This window comes from Mastomys coucha, chromosome X, assembly GCF_008632895.1.
Source record: "Mastomys coucha isolate ucsf_1 chromosome X, UCSF_Mcou_1, whole genome shotgun sequence".
NCBI classification, from domain to species: Eukaryota; Metazoa; Chordata; class Mammalia; order Rodentia; family Muridae; genus Mastomys; species Mastomys coucha.
In genome coordinates, this window is record NC_045030.1 from 160,564,762 (window position 1) to 160,586,444 (window position 21,683).

The following is a 21,683-nucleotide window of genomic DNA, read 5'->3' on the forward strand; positions in this document are numbered from 1 at the left end:
AAATTCAGATAAATTGAAATCATGTAACTTTTCTCATCATAATGCAATAAAAGTTTAAAAAAAAAAAGGTAACCTATACAGCGGTGGGAGCAGATTTGATACTCTGTAGCCCCATGTTATGGTGCCCTACCATCAGTAAACAATGCTTAATACACATCAGATACACTGATGCATTAGTACACTGGGCACACAAAAATAGCCACAAATATATGTTTTTAAGTGATGACTGCACTTGTTTTTATATGGTATTTTCTTCCCACTTTGGAGACCTAGCTAAGGAGCTAAGAAATGGGACATCAGCATCCAGGAGGAATCCACTAGATGGCACTCTCTGTCCTACATATGGAACCATAGTTGGTATTTATGTATTCAGGAAGACATTAGGAAAATTATAGTAAACATATCTAACCCCCACCCCACTCCAACCTGTGCATACCACTTAAATAGCAGTTCCACTGACCAGCCCTTGTAGGGCTGAGATTCTATTAGCTTAAGTTTGTCTCAATGTTCTTGTTCCAATTGTTTTTATATCTTAGCCCCAAGCAGAACTGCCACTTCCATATAAAGTACCTAATAGTACCTAAAAGTACTTAAAAGTACCCCATAATAGTACCTAGCAGGGAGCTCTATTTGTGGGTTTAAGTACAGTTCTAGTCACTGGTAGTGGGATGAGAGCATCAAGGGCCATACACTGAAGAGAATGAGCTTTTGCATCCTTGAGGACTCAAGATTTATTTGCAAAAGTGATCCATATATGAATAGCCACTGGTATCCCAGAAGAAGATGTGTTTCCCCAACTTCTCTGTGGGTCAGCTTCCTCATAAATGTTTTGGCAAGTTGCTAAAGTAAACATTCCTGGGCCCTACAGATCTGAATTTCTGGTCTGGTAATGGCCTGGAATGCACATTGTTTGCAAGCTCTTTGGAAGGATCTAGCCCCAGATAAAATGAAGACAATCAAGTGGATGTTTTAGATAGAGACAGTTCAGTTTCAGATGGGTCAGCTGTTTCCTCTGTAACTCTGGGCAGTAGCCTCCAGGACACCTCTGATCACTCCTTACTTTGGATCTCTCCTATTATCTTTAAAACAAAACCATTAGCATTGGTTTCATAGACTTGCTATGGTGGCTTAATGGAATAAATGAAGCATTTAGTTTGCATTTGCTGCTTGATTAGTATAACTTCTTTCTCCCTCCTCTATCCTACCAATAGAGAAAAGTGTTGGGACACCAGTGACTTCCTCTTAGACAGTCTTCTTCCTCAGATCCTCATTCCTTCTCTTTGCCTGTCAATCCATTGGCCCCACTCATGAACAAGAACAAAAGAAGACAGAATTTTAAAACATATTCTCCAAGAAGCAGGCATGGTGACAGGCACCTGTAATTCCACAGCATAGTAAGAAAAGGAAGGAGGATTACTGCAAACTGGAGGCCAGCCTGGGCTCCATAGCAGTACTTCAACTAATTAAAACAAAACCCCAAACTCCTGTCCCCAAGAAAATGCATCTTCCTCATTCATGAGTTAGCCTGACCTGGGTAGTTGCACTTCTCAAAGATTGTTTCTTGATCTGTCTACAAACAGGAGTAATGTGTTAAAACAGTGTCTTACGAGTTATGTTGCCCACGAATTACAGCCCTGCTCCCCCAATCTAAGGGCAACTACACTGTGGAAAATGCAGGCTTAAGAATAAGACACATGAGTTTTAATCTGTCTTATTGAATAAGTATCACACCAGATAACTATCTTAGTTACTTTTCTATTGCTGTGAAGAAACACATTGACCAAGGCAATTTAGAAAAGAAAGCATTTAATTGTTTGTGTACAGTTTCAGATTGTTATTCAATGACCGTCATAGTTGGAAGCATGGCAACAGGCAGTTAGGCATGGCACCGAAGAAGAAGGTGGTCAGAAAATTGGAGGCAGAGAACAAGAGTTTGTGCCTGGCATGGGCTTTTGAAACCTCAAAGCTCATCACCTCCTTCAACAAGGCCATGCTTCCTAGTCCTTCTCAAACAGTCCACTAAGTGGGAACCAAACATTCAAATATGTGAGTCTTTGTGGTGACATTCTCATTCAAACCACCACTGTACCTAAGCCCCGTACAGTGTTTCTCCATCTGGACCTTAACCAAGGGTGTTGTTCACTATGACTTCAGGAGAGCAGCCAAGTCCCAATTAGACACAGAACTCAGGGGATTTTCATACCAGAGTGGTCTTCCTGAGTAATGGGCCACAGATCTGGGCTCATATGGCTGTCAATACCTTCTTTATTTCATTTATCTTCTTTTTATTTTTCAGGAGATGTCAGCTCTTACAGTTTGCTGCTACTTAAGTCTCTGGAATGTTCATTCTACTGCATTGCCTCTGATAGTGATATCATGCACTTATATTTGTCTGACAAAATCAAGACAGAGTCCTTGCTATGCATCCCTGCCTATTCTCGATTCTGGGAGTTACGTCAAACAGGAACAACATCAAAAGTTATTTTCTATCTGTGGAAGCAACTGTCTGATTCCCAATGCTAGTTGTTAGGTTTGAGGGATGGCCCTCTAGGACTTCCTCTTGATCCAAAGCGCCTGTGAGTGTCTTCATTTTGAGACACTGTGACTTAAACCTCTTCAGCCATTTTAAGACTATGAGCTTTTCCAAAAGTTTAAACTAATATCAATCATCAAGAAAGAGCAGAGATGAGCTTGCAAAAAAAATGCAGTCACCGAAATGCCATAAAACTATGTTAGAAATGAATTACTATCTGAAATTCAGGTATATTTTAAGGCACAGTACCTGGTTGCTTTCAGTTTAACTCCATGGTTGAAAGTTGATATAAGAAGGAAGAATAAAAACCAAGACTGCATTTGAATGTGACAGAACATCCAGCCAGTGTTATCCAGGAAAGATGTCACTAAGCCAATTATAGATGATCACGCTCACTAAAGTAGGTAGGTATGTAAAATGGGTTTTATCCCTACAGCTGCCACATCGATAATGGGCAAATGAAGAGTCCTTCTACCTACAACCCTGGCTCCTTTCTTCTCTTTCTTAAGAATTTCCAGAGATGTGCTATAACCCTCTGAGTCAAAAGGAATCTGAGAAAATGGGATAGATATTTGAAGAAAAGAGGGAAAGAAAGAAATCTATCGGTGAGAAGATTATGAGTCCCAAGTGAATGTGTGTTGTTGACATATGCATGTCAAGGACCCTACAGCCTCAAACCCATAGGAATGACAAGGATATTTCCAGGTAGACATATGTTGGTTGGATGTGCAAAAAGTATCAAGCAAAGCTTCCTCCTCCTGCATGACTGAAGCTTGAGATTGCTCCCCTACAGAAACCCCCGACTGGAATTAGCTAACCCACCTCTTCCTCCTTTGGGCTATATATAGTAAATGCACCAAGTTTTCCTGCTGCTGGTGTGTTTCTATTAGGATGCACAGTCCAGGAAATCCTAGCTTTTCTGTGTCTGTGTCTGTTATTTTTTTCATTCCTCATGGCCACAGTTTGGTTAATCCCAAAGCCATGCAGATCATGGCACAAATTAGAATATGAAACTGTCCTGTTGTAATTTTGATCTTAGTAGAACCCTGGGCTCCTGTGATCACCAAGGTTCACCATATTATTTTATTAGAAGTTTGGAACTTTTTATTCTTTTGAGCTTCCCCCTTCTCTATGGTGGTTGGTTTCATGTTTTCTTCATTACATTAACTCTTTGGTTGTATCCTTGTTACACCACTTGCAATTTGGCCTTCAGCGTGTACAAATAAGTTCCCAGCATTAATTAGAGTCAAAGGCTAAACTTTTCCTCAGATGCAAGAGGCACTGTATCCCATAATTATTAACAACACCCTAGAAGTTTGACAACTCAAAGCTCTAAGAAGAGATGACTTTCCACAGCCTTGCTAACTAGTCTTTCTTATAAACAGTGTTCCCTGCTGAACATATAGAAGAGGCAAAAGAAAAACCCCAAATTTGGCTTCATTGAAATTGTTCAAAGTAGGACCACAAATTACAGTAACCCAGTTCTCTCATTTACCTTGGTTAGATGGAAAAAATGTCTTGTTTTTAAACATTTAAGAAAAGAAGGTGGTATGTAAAGGTCCAAGGGGAAGAAACAAAGAATAATGGTCCTCAGCTGTAGTGCCTATGAATGACAACACTGACCAACATTGTGCAGTTGCCTTAAGGATGCGATAGTGGCATTCATATCCTGATGGTAAATTTGTTCTCTATTGGACCAATAGCCCACTCAGCATGAGGGATATCATGCCTGGTACTAGAAACCTAGTACATTACCCAGAACTAGTGAGATCTAGTAGCAGAGTCTACTACTAAACAAGCAAAACTACTGACTGCACCCACAGATGAGTATATCATTTCTCTTTGCAACAGAAAACTACAATTAGCCATAATGGAGAGAACATGTGCTTGTGAGATGCCGGACACTAATTGATACATTTATAAGACTACTCTTGCATCTAAGGCTCAGGGAACATCTTGGAAGAGGAATAGAAATATTGAAAAAAGACAGTGGACCATGGAATATGTTCTGAGATTTTGTTTCCTAGAAATGACAGAAATAGAGCATTACCCATGATATCTCAACAGTATGGCTGCCTAAAAAGGACCCAAGCAGAGTATACCAACAATAGACATGCTAACACAGAAGTGGAAATATCTCATAGAACTCCACCCTTAGACAAGGATCTACAGGCAACTAAGGAAATCCTGAAAGTGAGAGAAATAGTTCTTCCCCTGGAATGAATCCCCTAATTGGTTATCTAACCCCAAGTGATCATCTCTGAAATTTGAAATCACATATGTACAAGTTATCACTAAATGGACTAAGCAGATGTGTGTGTGTTTGTGTGTGTGTGTGTGTGTGTGTGTGTAAAATAATAATAATTAAAGAAAAAGAAGCTATGAATTCTAGAGGGAGCAAGGATGGATACACAGGAGGGATTAGAGTAGTGTGTTTAAATGTTTTAATGCTGTGACCCTTTAGTATAGTTCTTTATGTTGTGGTGACCCCAACCGCAAAATTATTTTCTTTGTTACTTCATAATTATCAATTTACTACTGTAATGCATCATAATGCAAATATCTGACATGCAGGATATCTGGTATACAGTCCCTAAAGCTATCATGACCCATAGGTTGAGAAACACTGGATTTGAGGGAGCAAAGGGGACAATAATATATTTATAATTTCAATTTTTGAAAAGGATTTGTTTTGCTTATTTATTTTGTTTTATGTGTATGGGTGCTTTGTCTGGATGTATGTCTGTGTTTCAAGTTGCTGCAGTACCAGTGTGGCGAGAAGAGAGTATCAGATCCCTTAGAACTATATGTAGTAAAGGATGACTGTGAATCACTTGTGAGTTCTGGGAATTGAACCAGGGTTCTCTGGAAGATCAGCCAGTACTTCCAATGACTTTTAACCCTCTTCTCCAGGTGGAAAGGGTTGTTTTATGATTGAGGAACAGGTTTTACCCCCAAAGAAGTGTTTGTCCTCATCTTTCTCATCATGGCGTCTTTGGAAATGATTCAAGTTGCCCACATTCTCACACCACCTCATTTCATTATGTACTCCATATTCCTTGACTACCTTAAGGAGTCCTACAAAGGTTCAAAAAATATATAGCTGAAGGTATGTAGTATTCTGGACAAAGAGAACCTGAGTCATGGATAGTGTGCCACATCACATTCATTTTTTCTCTCCTCTACAAACTGAAGATGTTCATTTTCTCCATTTTTTCAGTCATTATCATGTGATCTGCCAATGCCCAGTGGCTTGGATCATCAAAATTCAGATCATGCCAAGGTACAATATCTATCGCAGGTCAAAAAACATACCCTAATCAGGGGCAGGGTTGTAAGAAGCTAGACACCAAAACTTGATGTAGAGTGAGATTTATGAAGAATCTTCAAGTTCCTCCTGAGATGGAGCTATCAGATCAGAGTTTTCTATGGAACCAGGAAGTAAATTTTTCCTGGTAATCTGAGGTGATAGATTTGATCTGCACACTCTATAGACAACTCCTCTTCTATGGACCTCTATGGAGAGCCCTAAGATCACTAAAAGAGTGACTCATCATGATAATAAAAGTATTCAACCATAAACATCTATGGGTACATTCTGAGTTGTATTCTGACATCAAACCTCTGTATTTAACTTCAGGAGGAAATACGAGGAAATAGCTCTGGTATTTTTGTGTTTCTCTTCCTCTTAATGCATTTCAGAAGAGATCTAAGTTGTCTCAAAGTGATTTATGCTTTATAAATCACCAAGATAGCTTAAATCTTATGAACTTATGTGTGTTGGTAGGAGAAAATATGTAGTGGTCAAGAGCTGATTTTTTTGTGTATGACATTATCTGTATTTTCATTGAAGAAGCAAAGAATCTGTTAAACACAATGAGGCTCAGAGAAATTGTGAAATAACTGACTCTAGGAACTTTACATCACTGGTGTTCCAGAGGTTAGCTTGGAAATTTGCAAACTTTCTTAGTTGTGTCATTTGGAAACAATTTCTATACTATTTCTTCCAAGCTACACTTGAAGTAAAACTTTTGATGTTTTCACATATGAGGGAAATATATTTTCCCTAAACTAACTTTTCAGGTCTTTAAACCTACACACATTATTTTTCAAATGGCAAGTTGATCATATTTCAAACTTTGAACTCATATAAATTTATAACCAGTTTATCTTAACAATATCTGGGTTCTTTTTGTTATTTTGATTATGAAAGTAGAAATTAAAATTGATGCTTTCAGGTTGGAGGAATGGTTAGTTAGTAAAGCACTCTATTTGCAAGAGTTGGATTCTCAGAACCTTTGTAAAAATGCCAGATTTGGTGGAAGATACTCTAAACTCTAAAGAGGCAGAGACAGGCATATCCCCAGGGATTGCCAGTCAGCTAGTCCAGCTTAATTGTTGAGTTCCAAGTCAATAGGAGTTGTCTTAAAGGAAGTGTATATCATTCCTGATAATGTCTTCTGGACACACACACACACACACACACACACACACACACACACACCAAAATAAAACAAAAACAAAACAACCAAACAAACAAAATCTAATGATTTCCCACTGTTAAGCTCTTTCAAACTTCATGTCTTCCCCCATCTTTTCAAAACTGCAATAAAATACACAATTGCCATCCATCTATTTTCTTATCCCTGATAGCCCTAATATATATTCTTTCCACCCCCTTTTGGGCTTATTATGAAAACCATCTAATATTGATGCAAGATGGGTACAGATACCAAAAAAATATTGGCACTAGTTCACAAACTAACATCAATTAATGAAGTTACTTTAAAGCTCATTTTACTTTGGAAACAGTATTCTGGCCATGTACATAGAATATTTCAGCAGGTAAATTATCATCAAAGGCAAAGAACATCACTTTGCTTGAGGGGGACAATATTTCCATTTTCTCTACTTATAAGTTGGACATGTCCATGGATGACAAAAAAAATGTTTCCTTATTTCTCCAAAGAACCCATCAATGGGCTCCAAGAAAATGAGTAAGAGACACTGGAGCAGCTACCAACTATCCTGTATCAGTAACTGCTTTTGTGGTGTACTGTGCAGTGGATACTACACAATTTACGGAGAAGTTCTCTGGGCTTTTATTTCTTTGAACCCTGGTACAGTTCAGTATCAGATAGATAGAGCTTGCATAATTTTTACCCTACTACTGAAACTACTAGTACTTCTTAAGGGCAGATGTGTGGCTCTTCTCAATTGTATGCAGGTAAATCAAAGCCTTGTGTTTCCTCCTAGGGACAAGTACTTTATAGTTGAGTTGGGGGAGATATTTAAATGTACATGGCAGCATGAAGAAAGAAGAAAGAAGTTATCTTCTATCAGTCTCCCCTTCTTAATTTCTTAGCCATATATTAATGATTTCCCACTAATCTGAGCCATGACAGCTGTTAGGAAAAGTTCAGACCTTCATTTACGGAAACTTTCATAAAAACTTCAGGTACCCAGGCATGTCCTAGGTGGTGACATTCTTCAGAAAGCTAGACTGTTTCCTTGAACATTTGACTATAAGCCACATGATTGTCTGTGGTCAGGGCATTTTTCAGGCACTGCCAGAAATATGGGTGAGCCTGTGGATTTGCAGGCCACTCAAGGACAGAGCTCCTGCAGAGCCTCTTCCGGAGCTGAAGAAACTTAGACTTCTGAAGAGGCTTTTCCAAGAATATCAAGATAATCACATCCACTTTTTCATCCATGAGCCTCTGGTGAGACAAGTAAAATGCCATCTTAAAACTTTCAGTCTTCGCATATTTCTGTGTCATCACAAACACTGTCTTTTTGCTGAGCTGTATGCTCTGGGAAAGGTTTTCTAGAACTGGCTGGCCTGGTAGCCAGTCTCTTTCTTCTAGACACAAATTGAAGTGTTTCTCTCTTGGATCTTCCAATTTTGCCACCAGCTCCTGCAAAACCCATTCTGTCACTGCTGAGTTTTTAGTGTCATACACAATAAAAGCATCATAACAGGACTCCATGGATTGCAGATGTTGATAACCCTTTATCTTGGCTTTCCAGAAATAATAAATGTACCACATATCCCAGAAAAAGAGGTGACTTGTTGTCATAACTACCATAAGAAAGAGGACTGACGATATGGAAACTGAGAACAGAATCAGGTTTGTGAGATCTAACTCACACGTATACAGATCCAGGGATACAACACTTTGACCTTTGTGTGCTCCTGGACCTGCACAAGTCACGTCAGTGGCCAGGTATGGAATAGTAACATCTGTATGATTAACCCACCAAACAAACCACACAGCATCACAGTTACAAAGAAAGCGATTGTGATGCAAAAGCAATGTGTTCAGATTGTTGAGGACATTTTCTGGGAAGCTAGTCTTCTGAATGACCTGGATCTTATTTGAACTGATGTCTAGATAGCGCAATTGCAAAGCATCTTCTAGAAAATATTTTGTCAACTGCCTGATTTGATTATGCTTAAGAATCAGTCTTGTGAGACTTTTGGAACAGTTGGCCAGTCTCTTAGGGACAATGGTCAGCTGGTTGTGGCTGAGGTCCAAAGTTTCCAAATGCTTCAGTAACTGGAGGCTGTCCCAAGAGAAAGATCTGAGCCCATTTTTGGCCAAGGAGAGATTCCTTAGATTTGGTGGCATACCTTCAAAAACCCCAGGAGGCAAAGAATTCAGGGAATTTCTGGAGATATCTAAGTCCTCTAACATGAACAGATTCTTGAAGAAGTCCAAGTATCTGTTATCACCATCTCTCCATAGAACATCTAAATGGTTGCCTCTGAATTCCAGAGTTCGAAGAGAGTCACTTTCCATGGTCCTGCTGGCTGAGGTAGAGATGTCATTATCATTCATCATGAGTTTCTTCAGAAATCGTAATTTCTTGGTAAAGTTTAGCATGTGAGTAATTCCTTCTGCTTGAAAATAGTGGCTGTTACTACTTAGATCCAGAATTTCCAGACTCTGAAGCTCTTCAAAGGCTGTTGAGTAGAGCAAATCAAGCCGGTTGTTGGAGAAGTCTAAGTACTGCAGCTCTCTCAAAGGCTTGAGTTCACTGCCATTAAGAGTTTGGCCAATGGTGTTTCCTGACAAGTTGAGGCATTTGAGGAATGAAAGATGTTGAAAATCAGAGGGTTTAATAAAAAATATGTTATTTCTACTTAAGTCTAAGGTCTGCCCATATGCATGGCAGTCTGCATTCAAAGGCAAGGAAGAAGGCGGTTCTTTGTTTTTGAACCTGCAGCTCCGAGCATATTCATCATATTGGAAATAGTGTAAGGCCTCAAGGACCTGGGGCCCGTGCCTGTCTACAGAAGTTCGAGCATTAGGACAGAAGCCAACTTCTCTTGATTCTTCTGAAGGGGATATCTTATTCACTGAAAGGTCTATGAGTTTGAGGTTTTTAAACTGTTTGAATATGTTGAGGTCAGCAATTTTTATGAAGTTAGTGCCAAGGTCAAGAATTTCCAGACCAGGAAGATTGCGCAGTACAGAAAGGCTGGAGTTTTTCAGCTCTTTAAAGACATATCCCTTGACACGAAGAATTTTCAAGTATTTCAAAGAAGAGAGGGAATGTGGTAAAGTTATAGATGCATGGTAGACCTGCAGCTCATAATTAAAAGACAGATCCAACTGGACAAGGTTGGGGAGAGAAGTCAAAAATTTGGCCTCCTCAATTTCTCTGGCCAAGTAGTTTTGAGAGAGGTCTAATTCCTCGAGTTTTTTCATGTTTTTAAACCATTCGGGGGGCACATGCTGAAGAGAGTTACTGTGCAAACGCAAAACTTTTAATTCTGTCAATGAATCAAAAGCATTGGGATGGATCTGTAAGGGGGAATTATTTTCACATGGTGTACATGGATATGGGACATTATAACATCGAGGGCAATTTCCACTTAGGTCAAGAACTTGCAACTTGTTGAGGTTATTAAAATCATCTTCTTGGATTTTCTTAATGATGTTGTTATAAAGAAGGAGTTCTAGTAAATTAGGTGGCAAAATGGTGGGGACAGCTGTGATATTGTTATCTTTTAGTGAGAGAACCTTCAAATTTCTCATAACTAGGAAAGCATCTTTTTCAATAGAATAGGAAACATTGCAAGGATTTCGATAATAACAGTTTTGACCCAGGTAGAGTGCTTCAATGTTGACCAGTTCTGTTAGATTCTCCTTCATGATAGAGAAGATATTGTTAGCTTCAAGGCTCAGAAGCTGTAAGTTGGATGGGAGATCCTGCGGTATCTCTAGAAGTTGGTTTCCATCCAGGTAAAGGGATTTTAAGTCAGAGAGTCCACTAAAGCTTCCAGGTCTAATCTGCAGCCTCTTGGTACACACATTGGCTTTGGACCCCAGTAGAACAGGTACACAGTTGCATCTGAAATCGATTTCTTCCAGATGGTTCAGCCTACGGAAGGAATCTGGAGAGATGCTTGGTATGTGGTTGATGGTAAGGGTGAGGTTGGTGGTGTTAGTGGGGATACCCTCAGGGATTTCTGTCAAATGCTTGTCTGTGCAGTCCACAACCACATGGGTGTTTGAGCTATCTAGTGTAACATCACAAGGTAGAGTTTTAGGAAACCACCGAAACCCAAGGACTCTAGAAACTAAGATCATATTTAAAAAGATAAAAAATTTTCTCTTCGGTGTCCACATTGGAAATACCTGAAAATAAAAAGACAGAACAAATTATTGTTATAGAAATACCAAGGAACAATTCAGAAGTCCCATTTATCTACTCTCTTTTGGTACATTATTAAAACTAAACAACACAGGTCTGTTTTGTAATAATGTAAACAGCACCTCTGTCCCTGTGACTGTACTGATCAACTACTGAAGTTTTTGATAATGGTTTTATATTTTGCTTGTATCATCTTAGCTTTCTAACAAACTAACTTAAGGAATTGTTTTACATTTATTTATTTATCTTGTGTGAGTATGCATATGTATATGTCTGTGGGTGTGCACATACCATGACATAATTGTGGAGGTCACAGGACAACTTGTGAGAGTCTGTTATCTCCTTCCACCTTGTGGATCCTGCAGATCAAACTCAGGTCATCAGTCTTGTTCACAAGTACACTTACTGTGATGAAACACTATGACTACACCACCTTAGAAAAGAAAGCATTTGTTCTGGCTCTTGTCTATCATTTTAGAGGGTCAGTTTATATCATGACAGGAAGCATGGTAGCAGACAGGTAGACATGACACTGGAGCAGTTGTTGAGAATTCACAAGTTATCTACAAATTGCAGGTGGAGAAGAATTGAGACTGGGATGAGCATGGATTTTTGAAACCTCACAGCCTACCCTTAGTGGCACACCTCTTCCAACAAGGCCACACCTCCTAATCCTTCCCAAAAGTCCCACTAACTGGGAACCAAGTATTCAAACATGAACCTATGGGGTCACTCTCATTCACATCACCATACTTACCCACTGAGTCATCTCCCTTGCTGCCCCAAACAGTTTTTAAGATGCAGAAGCAGCATTGCATATTACTTGCTGCATAGAGTGCTGTAACACTATAGGCATCAAACTATGAAATTTGGGGGTGGGAGTAGGAATGCTAAAAAATATAAACCTTTGAGATGAATAATGCATTAAGACTTCAGTATAATTAATGTTTTCTTGCTAAGCCTTTTTTGGAACACTTGTAAAAATCTTTCATGATTGTTGAGCCCTATAATACTGTAAGGATAAAAATAAAAAAAGATCCATTCTCCCTCTATTTTGAATTAAGGCATAGCTCAGCAATAGTAACTGATTTTCTAAATGGCATTTGATTCTTAAACATATGCTTCTGCCATTCTGTAATCTGGGTCTCTTGTTGGATTGTTATTGGAAACCACTGCAGAAATCACTTCTATGATGATTTGTTGTACTTTCCCTGCACACTGGGTTTTGTTTGGTTTCAGGATCTGGGATACCTAGTTGGAGGGAGAGACACAGAGTCAGATTAACCTTCAGACAAAGGGTTTCTTAGAGCTAACAAAGCATCAAAATTTGAAGGAAAGCATTATTCTGCTTTGGAAGAGAGGATCTTGGTTTTGAAGGTTCTTGGTGAGAGAGCAATGAGACAGGAAGGTGTTGTGTCATTGGAAAATAAGTGAAAAGCTTACTGATATTAAAAAAAGAGGATGTTTCTGAGGAGAATGTCTGAAAACTCTCAAGGACATTCTTGGATAAAGAGCTTCTGGAAGAAAAATGGGTCTACTTAGTAGGTGATGTATCTGGAAGTCACTTTTCCTTTTCCTGTCTGTTAGCCAGACTCCATTTAGGGCTTTCTATCTGGAAGAGCCCATTCCCAGGAAGCTCCTATCTCCAGGAAGCTGAAGAGGGGAGAACTGTGACAAGAGAAAGGATGTAGCTGGGTTTGGCCTTCCAGCTTTTCTACAGTGGCTGGGCTGATCCAGAAAGAGTCTGCACCTGGAGGGAGTGCCTTCTAACAAGTTTTGGCATCATCATAAGGCCTGGGTGAGTCAGCCTCACATCAGTGGCACAACTGGTATAACTGATGTTAACAGGACTGAAGGAGACCATATTTAATCATTGTGCTAAGACTAAACTTAAGAAGCTCTCAAGCGCTGGGCAGTGGTGGCACACACCTTTCTTTAATCCCAGCACTTGAGAGGCAGAGGCAGGTGGATTTCTGAGTTCGAGGCCAGCCTGGTCTACAGAGTGAGTTCCAGGACAGCCAGAGCTATACAGAGAAACCCTGTCTCAGAAAAAAAGAAAAAAAGAAAAAAAAAAGCTCTTAAGCAAAATGTGATGTGTGTGTATAAGTATGTATGTATGTATGTATGTATGTATGTATGTATGTATGTATCATAAAGGCAATACCTGTAAGCATCCAAGTTTAACATGGGAGGTTTTCAAGTGCTAAGTGGAAGACACTGAAAAGCTCTGTTAATCTACTGGCATCAATGCAGAGCGAGTTAAAGCATGGGCTTGCTCTTGGGTTTTAGGAAGGAGTTTCCTCCAGAATCCTCTTTCAGGTTCACTAGTACTTGTACATGAGATGATGCAACCCATTTTTTATGGCAGACTTCTAGTTCAACTACTGATTTTTTTCCTGCCATTGACTGAGTCTAAGAGTCAGTCTATTATTAGTATAATCTAATAAACCAAATGTTTACATCCCATAATTCTTCTAATAAGGGGTAAGTAAGCCACAAAATTTTCTCCAGCTTTCTCTTCCCTAACACAAGATCAGAGGTTCTCAACCTGTGGGTCACAACCCTTTTGTGGGTTCATCTATTAGATATTCTGCATAGCCGATACTTATATTACCATTCATAGCAGTAGCAAAATTACAGTTTTAAAGTAGCAACAAAATAACTTTATGGTTGGGACTCACTACAACATGAAGAACTGTATGAAAGGATCTCAGCATTAGGAAATTGAGAACCACTGTACAAGATAGCTCTTAGTGATCTCATAGGGCTTTTTAGTTGTGATGGTGGTAGTGGCAGGTTTTTTGTTTGTTTTGTTTTTAGTGATCTTTACATAGCAAAAGTTTATGCCAAATGATGTTTTCCCTGTTCTCTTTTACTGCCCTCTATTTTCTTCCCCATAAGTAGAACCACTCATTGAAAATCTTGGGAGATGACTCCATTGATAATGTGCTTGCTATACCATCATGAGGACCAGAACTTAGGAGAAATGCTGATCCTTGGAGCTCACTGACAGCCAGTCAGTCTAGCCAATCAGTGAGTTCTGAATTTAACAAGAGACCTTCTTGCAATAAGTAATATGAAGAGTGATAGAGGAAGACAGTATTGACCTCTGGCCTTGACATTCACAGAAACACGTGTGCCTGTTCATGGACAGGTGTACACATACATACACATACACACATATTTAATGAGTCTGAAGGAGCTCCTTCATTGTCTTTTCAACATTCTTTTTGCTTTTCCACCTTTAAAGTTTTTTAAAATTATATGCATATGGATGTTTTATCTGCATATGTGTCTAACACTATGGTGTCTGAAAAAACTGAAGAGACACAACAGTTGTACATCACCATATAGGTGCTGGGAATTGAGCCTGGGTCCTCTGGAAGAACAGCCATTGTTCTTAACCACTAAGCCATCTGTCCAGTCCATGCTTTCTTTTCCATTTTTGTTGACACAATATCAGATGTGACTATTCCAAAACTTTGTCCCTTGGATCTCATTATCCAAGAAGCTTTCTAACCTTCAATCATTGTCCCACTACAGACTTTTTAAAATGGTTTTCTTTCTATAATCTGAATTTAAGATTTTATTTTGAAACCAAATTTTGCCTGTATATGCTAATTTTTAAAGGATTTATAGACGGAGGGGGAAGGAAGAAGGGAGGGAGAGAGAGGGAGAGAGGGAAGCAGGGAGAGAGAGAGATATCTGTGTGTCTGTCTCTGTGTGTGAATTCCATGTCTGTTCAAGTGGCTTCAGAGGCCAGAAGAAGGCATCAGATTCCCTGGAGCTGTTTTAAGCAGGGGCAAACCTCTTGACTTGAGTGCTGGATAATGACCCCCTGTCCCTTGAAAGAGCAGAAAGCTGAGGTCACTAACCAGGATTTTACTGATTCTTTAAATAAATATCTTATTGCATACTTTGAGAATTTTATGTAGTGTGCTTTAATCATATTCACCTCTCTCCATCCCTTCCATATCCACCCTCTACCCCAACCTCCCTACCTGTACAACTTTGAGTTTCTCTCTTCTTTTTCTCTTCTACTGAGTCTGGTTTGTGTATCCTGACTATTTGTAGTAGTGGAGCCTACCCAGGAATGTGTTTTCCCAGCAGCTATCAAATGCCAATCACTCCTTAGCAAGTGGTAGATTCCATGCCTACCTCCCCTTTCCATGGTGGGATTTTGTCTGTCATGAGCTTGCTTAGGTCTTGCATATGCTGTTACAACCACTGTGAGTTTGTATGCACATCATCCCTGTTATATCTGAGAAGCTGTTTCCTTGAAGTTATCCTCCACCACTGTCCAAAGAACTCGACATATCTTATTGCACAGACATTTACTCAGCTATATTCATTGTCATCTTAGTCACAATGGCTAGGAAATGAACATATACACAATGAAATACTATTTGGCTGCAAAGAAAAGGCAAATAAGGAACTTTACATGGGTGAACCTAGAAAGATTACACTGAGTAACATAATCCAGACCCAGAACAAAAAGGGCCACATGTTCTCTCTCATCTGAAATTCATAACTACAAATCTTCAGATGTGAGTATACAACCTAGAGCAATCACAGAAACTAGGAATTATAAATAGATATAGCTGGGAGTGAGTGGGAGGAAAATAGCAATATCCAGGTGATTTGAAGTGACAAATGGAATAATGGGGAGGGGAAAATGGAATGAAGGAAGGAGGTTGGTACAGAATATATTGTATATAATTATATATATTATATATGTATGTATATAATACATGCATGTATACATATATAAGTATATACAGATGCAGACACAAATATATGTTTTTAAAAAGTTAAGTCACTTGGGTTGACAGTGCTCCCATAAGTTAAAAAAAAATCCCAGTACCACATATAAGAAACCTTTTTTTCTAAATGCTGATCAGGATAGTCCAATGAGTTATTGATGTTAGTCACCTTTCAGGGGTTTAAGTGGGCCCTATTGCTGAAGACATCACACACTTAAGGTGCATGGCTTAGGTGACTGCAGCTGGATCTGACAGGAACGTCTCCTTTCTGCAGCCTAGCTTCCATGGGACCAGGAAATGCTATGCAAATTGCCAAAGAGGGGGAACAAACATCCCTACCCAGCTGTGATGCCTATGAACCATGACAGTGACCAGCATGGCAAGATATGCATAAAGGTGCAATAAATGACAAACACCTCTTAGTGGCAAACAACAGCCATCCAATTAGACTTATTGCCCACTCAACAGGAGGGAAATCATGCCTGGTGCTAGAAACCTAGCCCAGGGATAGTGAAGTCATGGATCTCAGAAAAGGATCTATTACTACCACCACTTTGTTAGACAATCATAATTTCTTACTATATTCTAAACCTTATTCTTCTATCCTCAAATATCAGACAATTGTAACTATCACCCCTCTTTACATTAAATTGAAACTATTACAGAAAATCAAAACTGGACACAATGCAGAGACCAACTGATCCCAGGGAGCCCAGCCCAAATGATACATCTATGTGCCAGCTCTATGGCATCTATGGCTCAAGGAACACTTTAGAAGAGAGGGCAGAAAGAATGTAAAAGTCAGAACACCGGGGAAGTCTGCTGCAAAATAGTCTCCCCTAAAAATAGCTACATACAAAAAGACCAGAACAATGGCACTATCAATGACCATGTTAATCTGGAAGAGGGAACTTCTCACAAGCTTTGCCTAGACAAAATCTGCAGGCAACTATTGATTATTGGGCAACTATTGATTATTGATATATCAATATATATGTGTGTGTGTGTGTGTGTGTATACATATACACACAGCAAATATAATCAAAGAAAAAGACATTACCAACTTGAGAGTGAAGGAGCATGGGAGGGGTTTGAGGGAAGGTAGCTGAGAGCGGCTGAGGTGAGGACAGGAAGAAGAAGTGGTATAGGCCTAGTTCAATTAAATAGATTTTGAAAAAAGAAAATGAAGACTCTAAGGAAGCTTAATCATAGACAAATAGAGTCATAATTTAACTAGTTGTGGGCTGATGATTAATAACCAGCTCCCCCCAAACAACCTCCCTTGTTTGTTGTCTTGAATTATTAGCATTTTTAATTTCTTTTAAAATATTTATTTATTTTTGTTTTATGTGTGTTTATCCCAAGGGTAGCACATGTGTGCAGTGTCTACAGAAGTCAGCACATAGTACTGGACCCCTGGAAGTGACATTAAGGACAGTTGAGAACTGCCATATGGGTACTGTGATCTGAACCCTGGTCCTCTGGAAGAGCTGAAGACTCTTAATTCCTGAGTCAATTCTCCAGCCAAGAATTTGTAAATTTCAATTGTGTAAATGTTGCTACCTGGCCAATTTTGAGCTACAAGGGTGATGTCATGGGTGATCATGTGGGAATAGGTACATAGAATTTCTCATGTGAGCCAGTATTTGTTGACTCTAGCGTGTCACTGGGCTTAACTCACCCAGACCATGACTGTGAAATGTAGCATTTTACACACTGACATACTACAAATTCAAAGGCATATTGAATCAGAAAGCCTTTCCACCCCTGGTTTCTCAATTCTCTCTAGCAGCTGCCCACTTTTCTTCTAGTATCCTACTATCTTCCTTTTCCAATTTGCTCTCATGTGGACTCTGCAATGCTGCCAAACTCATCTTCTTGCTTCCCCTATTCTCTAGGATTCATTTATCAAAGAGCATCAGAGCATTCAACATGAACCTGATCAACTAGAGTAGTTTCTACCTACCCATTGAATAAAATACAAAGTCTTTTTGCTGTTTACATTGTTCATGTCCTGACTCAAATTGCCTTGTCTGACCTTAAATCATCTCTCCCTTTTCCCCACATAGCAGCCATCTGGCCTGCTTTCTGTTCCGCTTTCAAGCCAAGCTAATAACCATGTCACTCTTGCCACCTGATGTTTCCTCTTCCTGACGTTGTCTTTCTCCTCTTCCTGTGTGGAGGACATTTCTACTCCTCAGTATCAGCTCAAGTGACACATTTTCAGAGAGGGAGAGCTTCTCTGACCAACAATCTATAAACCTCCCATGTCATAATAGTGGTACATATAGTACAAGCAAAGTTAGACAGTACTTAGCATAGGTCAGACAGCATCTATGTGTTTCAATTTTTACAATGTCAGCTAAGGATGGAGATCTACAAGTTTTCAGTCTTTTATTCAAAGTCACTGAGAGTAGAAAGATTTTGGAATCTTTAAGACTTCGTAAACTAACATGAATATACCTGGTTGCATGATACATATTGGACCCCAGGAGCAGTAATTTCTAATTAAAAACACAAACATTTCTACAACAGTACACAGGGATTTCTACTCTGGGTGGGATTTAAACAAAGAACAAGTAGCTTTCTAGTTTAGGTCAAGGTTCTCCTTCACATGCATTCAGTTGTGTTGCATTGCTATCAACTAGGTTAGGAGGAAGTAATTTGACACTTCAAACTATTTAATAGATAAATCAACTGAGACACAGAGAGGAGTCTGTTCTGTATTAGACTTAATAGCACTTAGCATAATGAGATTTTCTTGCACTTAACTTTACTCCATTGTGTTGGTAAATACACAAGTGAAACAATGAACACATGATTATATGAATGAATGAATATCAAAATAAACAAAAATGCTTTACAAAACATATTCCCTGGTGTTGGAAAGATGGCCAAGTTACTAAAAGCACTGGCTCCTCTACCAGAGGATCCAGGTTTGATTCCCAGCATTCACATGGCAACTCCCAGTTATCTGTAACTCTTGTTCCAGGTATTCCTTCATGCTCATCTGAACTGGGTGGATACTGTACACACATAGTGCACAGACATACATGTAGACAAAATGCCTTTGCAAATGAAATAAAAATAGAGAAAAGGGTATCTCCTTAGGGAAGTTTTTCAGGCTATATCCCCATGGTTAACATACATCTCCTTTTCTCTTCTATCTGCCCAAAGCTTCCTTGTGGATAAGGGTTAAGAGGCTCTGCTTTCAAAATTCCCAGTTTAAATCCATCCTTTTATGTCCTACAGCACAGGGCAGGAGGATTATATGTAGAGCTGTAGAGGGATTGCTGGATTATAAACAAGAAGAACTGGCTGGCTCCCAGTATTGGTTTGGATGTTCATTACCTATCTCTGAGCCAGATCCTTTGCTTAGGAGACCTCCCACAGGAAAATGACAGACTCAGAAACAATGTAGTGTACATATGTATCTAGTCTGTATCGATCCCATGGCTGATGGACATGACATGGTCCCTGACAACAGACAGATTATACTGTGCTCCAACTCTTCCTTAGGTAGTGATTGCACCAAGTACTCAGTGAGAGAAAAAATATGAGCAAATATCAGAATTCTGCTTTATTAATTGCTTAAAAAAATCACTGTGGCAAAAAAACCCCAACTGAGGCAACTGAAGTGAGGATGGGTTTATTTTGTCTTATCGTGCCAGCACATGCCAGTTTATCACAGCACTGAATGGATCTCTGTCCATGTTGGTTGAAGTATGAGGCCATTTGTCACACTGTGTCTTCAGACAGCAAATAGAGGGGACAAGATGTTGCAGTGGGGTCTACAAAATCTCAGAGCTCACCTCCTAGGTGACCTACTTCCTCCATCAAGACTCTAAGTCTTCCAGGTTGTACAACCTCCAAAACAGCACCAGCAACTGGAGACCAAGTGTTCAAACCCATGAACTTGAGATTGGCAATTCATATCCAAAATACAATATCCATTTATTCACATGCATTCTTTCATTGGTGGTTTTGTATTAGTTACATAAAAAAATAGTCTGTGCATTTAAGTACCTCAAAGTATAATGGGTGGGGGAAATACATAAATCTAAAATACAATATAAAACTCCAGTAGTTTTTTCAAACAAAATGCTCACCCTTTCATTAGATCTAGTTTAAATATATACTGTTCTTGTTCTGTAGATTATTTTTAATTTTATTTATTAATATTTTTTTTTTGAGACAGAGTTTCTCTGTATAGCCCTGGCTGTCCTGGAACTCACTCTGTAGACCAGGCTGGCCTCGAACTCAGAAATCTGCCTGTATCTGCCTTCCAAGTGCTGGGATTAAAGGCATGCAGTACCACTGCCTGGCCTGTAGATTATTTTTTTCATACTGTCAATTGCTTCAATTACTCTTAGAGTCTGAAGACATCTTTTCCTACTTTTCCTCATCTGACAGTGACAAGAATCTCTATTTTCTGCACTGAGCAAATACTGCTTTGAAAAATGCTTGCACTCCCATGCTCTGTTGTAGATGACTGTGACCATGTGACCAAGCTCTTGCAAACAGGATGTGAGAGGAAAGCAGACACTCAACTTGTGAAATCTCTTCTTAAGCAGTGAAGATACTCCCCTTCTTTTCCATTTACTTCCAAGGGGCTTCTTTTAATACTGACAGTGTTGCTAGCAGCCTTCTTTGATGGCACAAAGGAGGAAAATGTGTTTGGGTTGTGCAGCAACAGACTGAATGATCCCAAACATCTAAATCCATCCTTTTTGTGACCTCATTGAGTAGAACTGATGTCCCTGGGTTACTGGTTTCTGGATATTTATGAGAACTTAAAACATTCTTATGCTAAACCTGTTTAACAAGTTTTCTTTGCACACATGAAAATCTAATTTTAAACTATAGGATTTATAAATTGGTTGCCAAACATGAGAAAGCTTAAATTGTATGATGTTGACTTTGTCTGGCTACCCACAAGAAAGACTTACATATTGGAGGCTGAAAGCTGATGTTTAGCTTTCTGCTGTCATGCATGGATACTTAATAGAAGAGCAGTCTATGCTGTGTTGAGAGGAAGACTATATGCAGAGCAAGTTTACTTTTATGGGAAATGGTTCACCAGTGTTAAAAAAGACAGTATGTGCTGGACACTCCTTCCTGTGGTTTAGCAGTCTTGTGAGTGAAATGAACTAAAAGAGAAGTTAGCTAGTCTTCAAGAGGGCTGGAAAGAAATATAGCATTGTGCAGAGATATTTTGTCTGTCTGCAGCCCAGAGTGCAAAGTTGATTAAGACTTTCTTTAATTTGAAAAAGCCACAAACAAAAGCAGACATAATAGGTAGAAAAAGTAGCGCCTTAGAGGAAATGGCAGTCTGCCCATGTGCATTGTTTTCAAGTGCTTTCCATTAAGCATTTGCTAGGAGACAATGAAAGGCAGTTCAGGACAGAAATCTGATTAAGAATTTTGTCTTCCCTTTGACTCACACAGCCTCAGGACCGATGATCCATTTGAGAGAGGAACACAAAATACAGGAAAGAAAGGACGTGGAGTCTTTAGGCTGCAAACAGTCTGGAACTGCTCTAATGTGATAGCCACGAGTCACTTTGTGGCTATGCCATTTTAAGTTGATTAAAATTCAGTTGCACAATCATACTAACTGCAATTGAAGTGCCTCCAAAGCCCTACCAGACTTATGGCTACTTTATTCAAGAATATTGATTTAAGACATCTTCATCATTGCAGAAGGTTCTTTGAGACATTGA

At 39.2% G+C, this 21,683-nt stretch overlaps 1 protein-coding gene across 3 annotated transcripts in view; it reads right to left on the reverse strand.

The window, feature by feature from the left end:
• Window positions 1-1,794: 1,794 nt before the first annotated feature.
• The window catches only part of Tlr7 (toll like receptor 7), a 31,569-nt gene continuing 11,680 nt past the window's right edge, over window positions 1,795-21,683 (reverse strand). For 2 of the 3 annotated variants that reach the window (XM_031371192.1, XM_031371210.1), the window contains exon 3: window positions 1,795-11,181. In XM_031371192.1, coding sequence (XP_031227052.1) covers window positions 8,032-11,181 — 3,150 coding nt within the window. In that variant the 3' untranslated portion in view covers window positions 1,795-8,031. Of the gene's footprint in view, window positions 11,182-11,488; window positions 11,557-21,683 lie in introns of all 3 variants that reach the window. The other variant, XM_031371202.1, reaches the window with a different exon arrangement.